Below are 15,292 nucleotides of genomic sequence, written 5' to 3'. Positions count from 1 at the left end.
CAGGATATGTCATTCAATGCGCATATTAAACAAATATGTAGGACTGCTTTTTTGCATTTACGCAATATCTCTAAAATTAGACAGGTCTTGTCTCAGAGTGATGCTGAAAAACTAATTCATGCATTTATTTCCTCTAGGCTGGACTATTGTAATTCATTATTATCAGGTTGTCCTAAAAGTTCCCTGAAAAGCCTTCAGTTAATTCAAAATGCTGGAGCTAGAGTACTGACGGGGACTAGAAGGAGAGAGCATATCTCACCCATATTGGCCTCTCTTCATTGGCTTCCTGTTAATTCTAGAATAAAATTTAAAATTCTTCTTCTTACTTATAAGGTTTTGAATAATCAGGTCCCATCTTATCTTAGGGCCCTCATAGTACCATATCACCCCAATAGAGCGTTCGCTCTCAGACTGCTTCGCTCTCAGACTGCAGGCTTACTTGTAGTTCCTAGGGTTTGTAAGAGTAGAATGGGAGGCAGAGCCTTCAGCTTTCAGGTTCCTCTCCTCTGGAGCCAGCTTCCAATTCGGATCAGGGAGACAGACACCCTCTCTACTTTTAAGATTAGGCTTAAAACTTTCCTTTTTGCTAAAGCTTATAGTTAGGTCTGGATCAGGTGACCCTGAACCATCCCTTAGTTATGCTGCTATAGATTTAGACTGCTGGGGGGTTCCCATGATGCAGTGTTTCTTTCTCTTTTTGCTCCCCTCCACAGCATGTCTTTTTCCTGGTTCTCTCCCTCAGCCCCAACCAGTCCCAGCAGAAGACTGCCCCTCCCTGAGCCTGGTTCTGCTGGAGGTTTCTTCCTGTTAAAAGGGAGTTTTTCCTTCCCACTGTCGCCAAGTGCTTGCTCACAGGGGGTCGTTTTGACCGTTGGGGTTTTTCCGTAATTATTGTATGGCTTTGCCTTACAATATAAAGCGCCTTGGGGCAACTGTTTGTTGTGATTTGGCGCTATATAAATAAAATTGATTTGATAACTAGTATTATTTCAAGAGCAGAAAGGGCTCTGAGAACCTCTGGCATAGAAATCTAAAAGTTCCAGAAAATACACATTTTCTATTCAGATCAAAACTTATATTAACACAACAGATGAGATTATTTTATTTCAAATACATCATAATATAACATTTATAACAGTTAGTACAGACCTTCTGGAAAAGAAGAAGCCATTACTCCGATTTTCATGACAACAGGAAATCGTCAGACAACAAAGTCCTGTGTTGTCTGACGATTGCCTTTTGGTGTGAAGTTCCTCTTAAGGTGCACTTACATGAGTATGTCCTTGATTCACGCAACTGTACGACCTGTGTCGTGTTGTGTTGTGCTGGAGAGTAAACTTGTCTTTAATGGGTGCAGACAGGACGCCAGAGGGGCACCGGTGCGAGCTATTGCGTACAGAGAATTTTGAAATGTTCAAAAAAATCTTTCATGCACAAATGTCGTGCTATGTGGCGCGATCTAATCTCCAACACTACGTGCAGCTCGTCAAGTGGAGTAAACAAGAAGTGAACAGAGCGAGTGGTGACGTCAGCAGATCACATCAAAGCACAGTACATGCCGTCTGATATTTTCCGAAAATCAGACCATTACCATGACAATTGGTATGGATCGCATATCAGATTTGCAACTTTGTTTACCATTTTCATGGTGCAAAAAAAATAGTGGAAAGAAATTATGAGCGACTAAGAGGACTGTTGTCCAAGTGAATTTTATTACACCGACGAGTTTGAATTGGAGGAATTAACAGTAAATGAGCTTGAAGTGGACATGCAAAATGAAGACCAACAAGGTGAAAACAGTTCATAACAGCCATATAATAAACAAATTTTTAACCTCGCTTGGAGATGCCCAAAAAAAAAAAAAAAAAACAATTTAATATCAGTTAGAACGTATCTGTAGTATACAGTCATGGATGCTTAGGAGGAAAAAAAAAAGACAGCAATGTGATTCAACTATAATATTCAAAACAGCAAGTTACCCCGAATGCTATAGGCGTTTGGAAAGCTAAGATGGGGTCTGGGAAAATTTTGAGAAGACAAGCCCTGTGGTGCATTCTTTGGACTAAGTTTGGACCTGAAACAGCTGTTAAATTTCTCTTGTGATCTCATGCAGTATGGCACAACATGTGGCTTTTGAATGCATGTTGTGCCATCCTGTAGAAGCATGTACAGAATATAACACCACAACAGTTTACAAATATAGCTAAATCTTCATGAAAACTTTAGTTTGTTTGTGATTGGGCTCAAAGACTAGGCAATTAAAAATCATAACTCTCAACGAAAATGTTATAACTTCACAACTGCTTGACTAGATAAAGAGATATAATACTGAAGCCACTCGATTACTATTATTCATTCAGTAATGCACAATAAAATGTTAAATTTGTTTCAATTATCCATCTCAGTCTGAGCCCAAACACCTCTCAGAATCTGAACCTGAATGTATTTATTTTTTATTTTATACAGAAATTTATTTATTGACATACCTTAACATACCTTATAGTAAAAAAGCCACATATTCTTGTGTAAATTCCTGTAAATCAACTCAAAGCCAGTGTCTTTTTCCCATGAAAACTGTCTACATTACTAAAAACTCATTTACATTCTTGTGTAAATTCATGCAACCTAAATCCATTCAAAGCCAGTCTTTTTTCCAGAAAGTCTAGTTTAATGAAAAAGTCACATAATCTTTTCTAAAATCCTGTTTGAACAGCATAATGTTTATTTTCCAGAAAGAGAAAACTTCTTACCGTGTTTCCTGAGGGCACAGTTCACTTTTCCCGTTTCTTTTATTTTTCAGGTGTTGATGAAGCCAGCGACAATTCCACGTTTTCTTGTCCTTATCAGACTTTTTCAAACAATCTTTCTCGCCATCTTCTCTCTGTCCGACGTCGGTCCGTGACAGAGACATGCTGCACAAGTCATCTTTTAAAAACTTTAGCGCCCTAAAGGTTTGCGATGTCCACATGCTACCTTTAGCTAAAGCTTCGTGCAGGAGACATACAGCGTCGCCGCAGCAACCAACCAGTCTCACTTTGCGACAACTGTCGCAACAGCCAGGGTGTCCGCGGACTGCCGCGGTCTAATAAAATTTGCACGATGTCGTTAAAAAAAGAACACTTTGCGATAGACATTTTAAAAACTATGTGACAATCATGATTACAGAGTAAAACACTAGCACCTCTCTCCCGTGATGAAATCCGCGTAATTTCGCAAGATCCACGGATTTTTCACAGCCCTGCATTTCTTTTAGATGGCAAGAATTTACAAAAAGACGGAAAACCGTCCAAAGACGGCGAATAAGCATCCCTGATACAGTGCTCTTTCCCTTTTAAAGGAATGCTTGTTAGTAGTAGGAGGGGTAGGAATCTTAGAGACTACCTTGTTCGTGCCAATGCACCCCCAAAGTCACATCTATTCAGTTTACTGGCACCTATTCCAAATGGAAATTACCGGTGTGGGAATTGTGCACAATGTAATATTTATTTCCAGCACCCCCACAGTGATAAAAAAAAAAAAATCCATTCGGAATGTAATAACTTGCACATCCACACGTGCTATCTCTTACGCTGTCCTTGTGGTTTAGCATACGTGGGCAAGACCATAAGACAATTAAAGCAAAGAATAAGTGAACACAAAAGCTCCATCCGCAGAAATGACAGGAATTATCCAGTAACCGTTCATTTCAATGATGCACATCACAATGTAAGCACTGTTTTTGTAGCATTGAACAGGTCCCTCCTCCCTTCAGAGGGGGAGACCATGATAAACTTTTGGAAAAAAAAACCTACTGGATTGAAACATTACAAACTTTGGCACCTAAGGGACTTAATGATGAACTGATTCAAAATCTTTCTGACTTTTTTCTATTATAGTCCTATAGACAGTACATGCTCCATTTCCTCTGTCTAGTTTATTTATAGGTATGTTTATATTGAGGCATGTCGCTTGATGTGTATATATATATATATATATATATATGTGTGTGTGTGTGTGTGTATATTGAGCTGTCATATATCCATGTCTTTTATGTATATAATACGTTTCATTGTGGTATATATCCATTTTGTATACATTATTGCATGAGTTTTATGGATATGGATGTGTGTATTGAAAAGGTTTTTATGTTTTTTTCTATGACAACATCCTGTGACGTAACCAGCCACACCCTATTTAAGATGGCTTTTCATTCCTAGAAATTATTTGCCTGATTTTGGCCATTGGCCGAAACGTTGCTTGATTAAATTCACCTTTGTGTTGCAAGCGAGGCAGTGCGCGAGAGTCTTTGTTTTCTTGTTCAAAAGAAAACAAAGACCTTGGGGCAACTGTTTGTTGTGATTTGGCGCTATATAAAAAAAAAGTTGATTGATTGATTGATTGATTCAAAAGGAATGCTTGCTGAAATGGTATTTTACCAATCAGTGGATTATCTCATTAATGGGACAGAGGATTTTCGAGAACAATGCTGTTTTTTTTTTCTGAAGTATCAACCATATTATCATTATCCAATCAGGGGACTATGCTATTTTGTAAATGAAGCCATAACCCTCCCATGGCCTGCTGTCTATATGTATGACAGTGTTTTTTTAATTATTTTTAAAAAAGGTTTACATAAATTATTTTATTCAGAAAAATCCAGTGTGCCTTTCATTATTAGAACCCGCATTTAACTATTAGCCACAATAAGAGAACAAAATATAAGCACATGCAATGTTTTGTTGTGTAATCATTTTATTTCCAAATTTACCTCATAATTAATTCAATCTCTTTCCCTTTTCACAACAAACTGTAAATTCAAAGCTGTGGTAACAGCGAGGAGCAAAAGATACAAAAGTGAACAAAAACCCTCAAGTCAACAGGCCAGATAAGTTTTTTGTCTATATGCAAAACATGTATTCAATCTGTATTTCTAAACCAAAACTGCCTCAAATAATAATATCACATGAATAACCGGCACCATTCTGCACAAATATGGCCATAATATATATTTTCCACTTAACCTTCTGAGATTAAATCTTTGTAGAATATATTAGTAACTGATCTCCTTGTTGGAAAGTATCTGGATCATTATGCCAGTGAAATTATAATTTTGTTTGTACAATCCATTACACTGTAATCACTCTTAAAGTTTGATTTCACATAGTTTTTTTAAAGGAAAAAATATATTGTACTTCATCAAATGACAACTTTACAGGAAGAACCCCCCACCCCAAAAACGTTGTAACAAAAATAGAATTACAAACACCCATAATACCCTAGAAATGACCAACCAGCTTTTCAAAATTAATTAATTTCCCAAATATCCAGCGTAGTCAGTCACACTGCAGTCACTCATCCCAGTTAACAGGACTGTGCTTCTGTTTGTTTCACTGCCTTTAGTGGGAAAAAATACAAACTTTAATGAAACATTCTACAATAATGCATGACAAAAAAAACCCTGTAGAATATCTTCACATACCTGCTTAAAAATTTGGGTTGTAAAATAGTTGGTTGCCATGTTTCTCAGGTTGGACTTTCCGCCCACTTTGCACTTGACATATCCATAGAGGTTGGCCCACTGCAAAACTACACCCATAATCACCACCGCCTGAGGACCAAATGTTACAAACAAAATTTACACGACAACAGACAGCAACGGGATTTTAAACAGCAAAGATTGACTGTTGACTGAGGAAAAAAGTATGCAAGTAAAGGTGCACCAAACTGACCAGCCACTTAATACTCAAACTGAAGATGGTGCTGAACACAAAAATCATCCAGAAAAGGGGGCAAACGATGAGACCCAGCCAGAAGATGCGTGACTCTGCACTGGATGTGGTGCTCTGACTCTGTGCCAAACAAACAGAATCACAAAAATGTGTTGCAACTGAAGTGCAACACCGCACTGATGGTTTAAGACAGCGGTGTCCAAAGTATTCCAGAAAGGCCCAAGAGGGTGCAGGTTCTTTATACAAATCAAGAACTTCAGTAAATTATAATGTGTTTCCAGTAGAATTCATCAAAATCAAACTTTCTTCTCATCCTATTTGCTCACAGTGATGTTAATCAGTGAAATCACCTGCTGGAGTCATTGGCTGTAAAGAAAACCTGCACCCTCTTGGCCCTTTCTGGAATACTTTGTACACCTCTGATTTAAGAGATTAGAACTGTTTTACGTCACAGTGTGTTCATTGTTCAAACTGCAACATGACACTGGATTAAGAACACAAAGTGGAACAAAGTCTGTAACCTTGATGCCTCATATTTCCTTCACAATCAAATTCTTTCTGCTTTTCTTTTCGGATTCCAGGATTTGAGTTCTTTTGTTAATAGTTTACAGGGAAATGTCTCATCAGCTCTACCAAGGAGATGTTTTGATCTTGATCATTTTGGGGTTTTTTTGTTTTGTTTTTTTAAACAGCAAGATTGAAGAAAGTTTGATTTGGATTAATTCCAGTGGAAACACATTATAATTTACTGAAGTTCTTGATTTGGATAAAGAACCTTCAGCTACATGCAAAATGAGGTAAAAAAACATACACCCAATATGTGTATTGGGTGTATGTTATATTTTTCACAGCCCTGCATTTATTTTAGACGGCAAGAATTTACAAAAAGATGGAAAACCATCCAAAGATGGCGAATAAGCATCCCTGAATACAGTTAAAGTTTAGTGGTGAACTGATCTTACTCGCAATTTATCACTGTTGAAAAATCCAACTTTCTTTTTTGTAGTTCTCGGTTAGTGTTCACATAGATGTAATCCAGAAGAGATATGGAACCCCATTTATAAACAATATGTACACACAAAAACCACACATACACCTTTTCCACATGAGAACTGGCAAATATTAATGGCCCTGCCACAACAGATTATCACTTTGAGCAGATGGAATCAGTTAATCAGTGAAATCACCTGGTGGAATCAGTGGCTGCAAAGAAAACCTGCACCTTCTTGGTCCTTTCTGGAACAAGTTGGCCACCCCTACCTTGTAAATTTTAGTAGATTTTGAGCAGTGTTTAGGGTCATTGTCAAATTCAAATTTATTAATTTATATAGCGCCAATTCGTCTCAAGGCACTTCACACAACATAATTAAAACAGAAAAAACTGAATTAAAAATTTAAAAACACAATAAAAAGACAATACCATAAAAGAATACAAGAATAAAAGCACATCATAACACTAATGATAAAACAAGGAAAAAAATGAGTCTTTAAATGTGATTTAAAAGTCTCCACAGTGTCTGACTGCTGTATGTGTGCCGGGAGATCGTTCCACAGAGCTGGGGCACAATAGGAGAAAGCTCTGTGGCCGGCAGACTTTTTATTCACCCTGGGAACACATAAAAGTCCTGCACCCAGAGAACGCAGGGCCCGAGCTGGTACATAGGGGCTTACCAGGCCAGCCAGATAGGGAGGTGCAAGTCCATGAACAATCTTATAAACTAATAACAGTACCTTAAAATCCGATCTTGCAGCGACTGGAAACCAGTGCAGGGATGCCAAAACGGGCGTAATGTGGTCGAATTTTCTGCTTTGTGTCAAAAGTCTGGCAGCAGCATTTTGAACCATTTGAAGACCCTATTCCTGGACTGTGGTAAACTAGAAAATAGAGCATTACAATAGTCCAATCTAGAAGAGACAAACGCATGAATCAAAGTCTCAGCATCAGCCATAGACAGGATGGGACGAATCTTCGCTATATTTCGCAAATGAAATAAAGCAGTCCTCGTAATGTCTCTAATATGGAGGTCAAAAGATAACATAGGATCAAAAACTACCCCAAGATTCCTCACTTTATCTGTATGATGTATAACACACGAACCTAAGTGCTAGCTGATCAAATTGATGCTGATACCTTGCTGGACCAAGAACCATCACTTCAGTCTTATCAGAATTTAAAAGTACGAAGTTACTAGACATCCAACTTCTCACTGATGCAAGGCAATCTTCCAAAGATTTTATGTGAATGAGATTACCAGCAGTTATCGGCATGTTCAATTGGGTGTCATCAGCATAGCAATGAAAGGCAATCCCAAAACGCCGCAGTATATTCCCAAGGGGTGCTACATAAAGTGAAAAAAGCAGGGGGCCTAAAACAGATCCCTGTGGAACCCCAAGCTTCATCCCTGAGATCAGAAGACGTGCCATTGCACAAAACACAGTAAAGACTACACAGGTATGACGTCAGCCATGCAAGGGCAGTTCCAGTAATCCCAAAATTATTCTCCAGCTACAGTATCAAACACAGCACTAAGATCCAACAGCACCAAGACTGTAGTGGTATCCGAGTCCATTGCTTGCAAAAAGTCATTCACAACTTTAGTAAGTGCTGTCTCTGTGGAGTGATATTTTCTAAAAGCAGACTGCAATGGCTCCAACAATTTATTCTCAGTGAGGTAGTCCACGAGCTGTCGTAAAACCACTTTTTCCAGGATTTTAGAACAAAATGATAGATTTGATATCGGTCTATAATTTTTCAATACATACATTGTCTTGTTGAAAGATCCAGCCCTGGCGCAACTTCAACTTTGTCACTGATTCATGAACATTGTTCAAGAATCTGCTGATACTGACTTGAATCCATGTGACCCTCAACTTTAACAAGATTCCCAGCACCTGCACTGGCCACACAGCCCCACAGCATGATGGAACCACCTCCAAATTTTACTGTAGGTAGCAAGTGTTTTTCTTGGAATGCTCTGTTCTTTTTCAGCCATGTATACCGCCCTATGCTATGTCAAAATTACTCTATTTTAGTTTCATCAGTCCACAGCACCTTATTCCAAAATGAAACTTGCTTATCCAAATGTGCTTTAGCATACCTCAAGCGACTGTTTGTGGCATGTACGCAGAAAAGGCTTCCGCTGCATTACAGCATCTCCTTGAGCAAAGTGCGCTGTATAGTTGAACGATGCACAGAGACATTATCTGCAGCAAGATCATGTTGTAGGTCTTTAGAGCAGGTCTGTGGGTTGACTGACTGTTCTCACCATCCTTTGCTTCAGTTTATCTGAGATATTTCTTGGCCTGCCACTTCGGGCCTTAACTAGTACTGTGCCTGCAGTCTTCTTTTTCCTCACTATGTTCCTCACAGTGGAAACTGACACCTGAAATCTCTGAGATAGCTTTTTGTATCCTTGCCCTAAACATGATGTTGAACAATCTTTGTTTTCAGGTCATCTGAGAGTTGTTTAGAGGCTTCCATGTGCCACTCATTAGAAGAGATGCAAAGAGGAGAAACATTTGCAAATGGCCACTTTAAATACCCCTTCACGACTGGATTCACCAGTTAAGAGGTCAAGGGTCAATGAGCTTACCAAACCAATTTTGTGTTCCAATAATTAGTGCTAAATGTATTCAAATCAATAAAATGACAAGGGTGCCCAAATTTATCCACCTGCCTAATTTTGCTTAAATAATTATTGCACACTTTCTGTAAATACTAGAAACTTCATTCCACTTCTCAAATATCAGTGTATTTGTCTGCTATATGATATATTTAACTGAAATTTCTGATCCAGACAACCAATGATTTATAAAGGAAAATCATGAAAATTATCAGGGGTGCCCAAACGTTTGCAAACAACTGTATTTGTACGACATTACACAATACACACCCATATATAAAGCAAGATCAAACAGAGATTTGTGACATTCACCAATCCAAATCCAGATGACCTCCAAAATTCAGTGGAGTCTTCCATGACCTAATAACTATCTGTGGTGGAAATTTGGTGAGAATCTGTGAAGTAGTTTTGATGTAATCCTTAAAAGCATATATAAAATGAAATCTTGATCCAGAATCCGGATTTGGATTAGAAATTTAATGACATCTTCCATGCCTAATATGTATCTGTGGTGAAAATTTGGTGAGAATCCGTGAAGTCATTTTTGACATAATCCTTCAAAGCTTATATAAAGTGAACCGTGATCCAGAACCCGGATCCAGATCACCTCCAAAATTTACTATAGTCTTTCATGGGCCTAATATGTATCGGTATTGAAAATTTCATCAAAATCTCTGCAGTAGTTAACTTCTGCAGTAATCCTGCAAACAGAGACAAATAAATAATTTAATAATAAATAAATCATTATTTTATTACATCCTTGGCAGATATAAAAATGTTTTTGCACCAAAGGATCTGGGCAGTTCACATGTGTATGTTAGCCTCATTGTTTACCTTTCTTGATTCAAACACCCAGTGGCTCTTGCCATCTTCATCCACTTGATTCCACCACCTCAGACCAACCAACAACCTGCCAGAAACATTCTGAGAAATACAGGATTATATCATTAAATGGAGGCCTGATATTTAACCATAACCTGGCCTCAGTGAGATCCATGCGCTACCCACCTTGACAGTCCAAAAGTCACATGACAGCAGCAGAATAATTGTAACCATACAGCCGATGAAACCATTACTGAAGACATCACACAGCAAGTACACTAAGATTGCACTTGTTCGGAAGAAAAGATGGAAAAATGTTGCCAAAGGATGCCTGAAATACATATAAATAAGTTATTACATTATGGGTCACATTATGCAGTTAGTGTGAATAAGTGTTTAAATGTTTGCTTTAGTGCTCAGTGTCCAAATTTTTATCATTGATCTTCCTGAATTTTACTGAAAAAAAATGGTAGGTGGGGAAGGTGAGGAAGACTGGAAGAAGGGAAGCTGGTGGCACTAAATCCTTTGAAGCTTAGGATCCCAATTCCATTGCTTTGGGACAGATACCTGCACATGTTCTCTCACTTCCCACTCGACCCACAGCTTGACTGCCAATGATTGGCTGGACACATCTGAATACACTGATCACTTTTTAGCAGAGCAGGGAGAGATTAAAAAAAAAAAAAATGCAGGTTCGGCATATGCAGGTTCGGTGTTCAGTGTGGAGATATAATCTCTCCACCTAGTCCTGGGTCTTCCCCAGGATCTCCTCCCAGCTGGACATCCTTACCAGATACCCGAAAGACCTCAGCTGGCTCCTTTCAATGCAAAGGAGCACCGGCTCTACTTTGAGTTCCTCACAAATAACTGAGCTTCTCACCTTATCTCTAAGGGAGACACCAGCCACCCTCCTAAGGAAGCCCATTTCAGCCGCTTGTACCCGTGATCTAGTTCTTTCAGTCATGACCCAAACCTCATGACCATAGGTGAGAGTAGGAACGAAGATTGACCAGTACATCGAGAGCTTTGACTTTTGGCTCAACTCTCTTTTCATCACAACAATACGGTAGAGTGAATGCAATACCGTCCCTGCTGCGCCGATTCTCCGACCAATCTCACGCTCCACTGTCCCTTCACTCGAGAACAAGACCCCAATGTACTTGAACTCCTTCACTTGGGACACACTTACAAGCATCCTTTTGTTCAAACGTGGTGTTGGTTATGGACAGTCCATGACTCTCACAGAAGTCCAATAACAATCAACCACTCGGGTTTAGATCAGGGAGGCTGTTCCTCCCAATCACGCCTCTCCAGGCCACTCTGTCGTCGCCCACGTGCGCGTTGAAGTCCCCCAGCAGAACAATGGAATCCTCCATTGGAGCCCCATCCAGGACTCCAGCCAGGGACTCCAAGAAGTCCAAATACTTTGAACTGCTGTTCCGTGCATATACACAAATAACAGTCAGTTTCTGCAACCCGAAGGCACAGGGGAGCGACCCTCTCGTCTTCGGGGGTAAACTCCAACGCTGCAGTGCTCAGCCGGTGGCTCGTGAGTATCCCCATACCAGCCTGGCGCCTTACACCCTGGACAATTCCAGAGAAGTATAAGGTCCATCTATCAAGGAGAGTGGTTCCGGCACAGAGGCTATGTGTGGAGGCGAGGCCCACCAGATCTAACTGGTAGCACTCCACCTCCCACATAAGTTCTGGCTCCTTCCCCTACAGGTGACGTTCCACGCCACCAGAGCTAGCTTCTGCCACCTGTGTTTGGTGTGTCAAGGCCCTCAACTTTCACTACCACTCATGGGACAGCGCATCCGACCCCAGCTGTTCCCCCTGCGGGTGGTGAGCCCACAGGGTGGAGATGAAAAGTCCATGTTGCCTTTTCAGGCTAAGCCCAGCTGGGCTCCATGGCAAGCCCGACCACCAGGTGCTTGTTGATGGGCCCTTCGTCCAGGCCTGGCTCCAGACAGGGGCCCCGGGCTTCCTCCGGGCCAGGTCATGATTCCTCTGCCTTATTTGTACATGGAGTCTTTATGAGCCATTCTTTGTCTGGCTCCTTGGCATGGGAGACCCTACCAGGAGCACAAAGGCTCCAGACAACACAGCTCTCACATTCATAGGGACACACAAACCTCTCCACCATGATAATAAGGTGATGGTACCCGGAGAGAGTTCAGCCACAGTTATTCATAATTTCCAATAATTCATTCCACTAACCATCCAGCAGGTGGCAGACATACAGTATCTATTGGATATTATATAAGCAAAACAGAATTAATATTTCAATCAATATGCTGCATCCAAGTTTGCTATTTGTAGCAGGATTTGTTCTCATTATATGTTCTTTTAATTAAACAAATTAAAAGATGACAGCATTTACTGTCTACCAGGGCTGCAGCTATCGATTATTTTAGTAATCGATTGGAAAAAAAATTAGATTAACCAGTTAGAAAAATAATGTTAGTTGTTACCCTAAACCCAATAATTATTTAAATCAGTTACAAAGCAAAACCCCAGTTGTCCTTTTTTACGTTTGTGAAATAAATGAAATATCTGTTGTTTGTTGACTGCTGGCACAAAATGACAAGAATATGTCAACTTGACATACAACAAATAATAAAGCCGATACTTTGAAACATTCAAAATTACAGATTAATACCATTTAATGAACTTAGTTTTAAGAATTTTAGAAGCAAAAATGCTAAACTCTGGTTCCACCTTCTCCAAAGTCAGGATTTGCGCCTTTTTCTGTCTTAAATTACTAACAGACTGATTGACACGCCAGAAACTTTGAAGAAAAAAAAAAAATCCCATAAACGTGTAAAACTTGAAATCTCACCGAATGTTGGACTTTTTTGAGCTGCCCGTGACGTCATCGTCGCCAAAAAGAGGCGCGTCTGTGGAGGCCTACAAACCCCGAAAAACAGGAACTACTTAACGTAAATAACACAGGAACTATTGGTTACACCACAGTCCCTAAATTTAAGTACTTTATACTAAGGTATGACCGTGTATTTTAAAGGCCTTTACAAGCTTCGATTACCTGTCGTAGCATTTCGGCATTTCCTGGTGACGTGTTGTTGTAAACAAACCAGTGTGCTTAAAGACCCCATGAGAGTGTGACTTAAAAGATTTGCCTGACTAAAATCTAGTCTATTAATAAGGCATTATGCTTAGACAAACAGAAACAATAATTTTCTAAATTTCTTCAACATTAAAAATTTAATCGTAAAATTACAAATATATTCTTAACCGATTTACGCAACATAAAAACATAAAATAATAACATAACAAAGAGCAACATAAAATTACTCTGTTAAATAGTAAGCACACTGTTTTATGTGCTGACATCAAACTGGTGGCTCGTGAGCTGGATGAGGCCAATGAGCCAGTTGTTTGCTGCCCTTGTTATGTATAGTTACATATGATACACATGATAATTTCCTTCCTTCGTATGAAAGAAACTCAACAACACGGTTAACTCCCAAAACGTGAATCAGCTGCAAATCATGGATAATTCACAGTTTTCAGCAGATTCATATTTTGGGGGTCAACAACAGGTTGGGAACAGCATAGGGCTGGGACAGCAAAAATGTAGAGGAATTGGTGAACCATTTAGTCTATCCTAGCCAACTTGTGTACACAATAACTCAAAACAAATAAATACTATCATCTTCTAACTCACTAAATAAAAATAAATAAATAAATAAATCACATACTGAAGATGAACTGATTGATTTGTTGTGAATTTTGCTGTACCAGAGCTATCCCAAAAGCAACTTTTTTTTTTTTGCTATGTAGCTAATATCAACATGGCTGCCCCATGCTGGATGGTTACTGGATACAGTATGGAAATGAATATCACTGGTGGTTAATTACATGTAGTTTGTCTTGCTGCTTGCTGAAACGGTGCTCTGTGCTTCTCAGTGTGCTTCACCTTTTGTGTTAGTGTCAGCTAATGAGTTAAGCTAAGAACTGTGGAAAGAACCAATATGACCTCTGTGTGGGTAAATAAGTGTCAAAATACAGAATATAACACCAAAGTAAAATCAGAATTAAAGAATGAATGTTTGGCTGGGGATGATGCCACAACTTTTTGGTGGAACTGCAAATTGCGAACTCCAAACACTGCTTCAAAAGCTTCAAGACCTTTGAAACATCCATGCTGTGATCATTGTTCCACAAGGCTGCATGAAAAGGAACACAAAACAAACAGCACATTGCCTGTAAGTGCACTACTGCATTATTTGTGTGAGTGCAAGCATGTAACTGTTGAAAGGAGGAGGTCCAAATGATCCTTAGGAGATCCCATATCATGTGTGTTCACTTATATTTGTGATTCCAATCAACACAAAGTAAACACCATGAACAGTAACACTGAGTTTACTAGCGTTAGCACCATGCTATTGCTCATGTGACTGTGATTCTAATAAAACATTATGGTTTTGCATCAGTTGATTTGTTTTTTATAATAAAGGACACGACTTTGAAGTAGAAATACTAGTAAAATATTTGTACTTGTAACTGTAGGAATATATAAAGTAAAATTTCTATAGTAATAGACAACTGTATGTGTGTAGGTGTCTGTGTATATGTCCCTCTCCTGTCAAAATGGCACCTTGGAAATGAGCCAAACATGGCACACATATACTTTGACATATAGGGAGTGACATAGGCAATTGAGCACTTTAGTAGCAATACTGTAGTATTATTAGTAGCTGTATTAGTGGCGGTGGTAGTAAAAGAGAGCAGTGGCGGTTCTACACTGAATTACTCCCCGGGGAAGACCCCCTCTGAGCCCCCCCCACCGGACCCCCACCGTTGCTGCCACAAAATTTTGCACAAACAGCCATTTTTAAAAATTATTATTTTGTTATTAAAATTTTACAAGTGCCCCTTCAATTGAAATTGACATCAAAAGACTGCAGGCTACAAAATAGCTCAAAACATCCATGAGTTGCAAATTTAAATAAACACGCCTTTACATGTTAAATATCTGTCATCAGACGCTTGATTTAAATCTGTCTTTCAGTGAGAAACAATTAGCTCGTTTATTAAGGTGCATATTCATCTCAATATTTAGCTAAATATTTAGCTTGATGTTTGTAAATATTAGGCTAAATGTGCAAATACTTA

General features: G+C 39.2%; 1 protein-coding gene across 1 annotated transcript; it reads right to left on the bottom strand.

The window, feature by feature from the left end:
* Window positions 1-4,874: 4,874 nt before the first annotated feature.
* zgc:112148 (uncharacterized protein LOC550424 homolog) lies at window positions 4,875-13,303 on the bottom strand. Its single transcript, XM_034191313.1, has 7 exons — window positions 13,200-13,303; window positions 12,996-13,063; window positions 10,340-10,484; window positions 10,166-10,255; window positions 5,709-5,828; window positions 5,459-5,587; window positions 4,875-5,373 (listed from the first exon to the last, which is right to left on the bottom strand). Exons 1-7 carry the CDS (start codon window positions 13,209-13,211, stop codon window positions 5,341-5,343), a joined length of 597 nt encoding a protein of 198 aa, XP_034047204.1. The 5' UTR covers window positions 13,212-13,303; the 3' UTR covers window positions 4,875-5,340.
* Between the last annotated feature and the right edge of the window lie 1,989 nt (window positions 13,304-15,292).

The sequence above is a fragment of the Thalassophryne amazonica genome, chromosome 16 (assembly GCF_902500255.1).
Source record: "Thalassophryne amazonica chromosome 16, fThaAma1.1, whole genome shotgun sequence".
In the NCBI taxonomy this organism is placed as follows: Eukaryota; Metazoa; Chordata; class Actinopteri; order Batrachoidiformes; family Batrachoididae; genus Thalassophryne; species Thalassophryne amazonica.
This window is presented reverse-complemented; position numbering and strand designations above follow the sequence as displayed.

Excerpts from the sequence above, each read along its gene's own strand:
- zgc:112148 (XM_034191313.1), bottom strand. Across the intron at positions 10,256-10,339 it reads GTGACTTTTGGACTGTCAAG|AATGTTTCTGGCAGGTTGTT; the intron begins GTGGGTAGCGCA and ends TGTATTTCTCAG. Across the intron at positions 5,588-5,708 it reads GTTTGAGTATTAAGTGGCTG|GCGGTGGTGATTATGGGTGT; the intron begins GTCAGTTTGGTG and ends TTTGGTCCTCAG.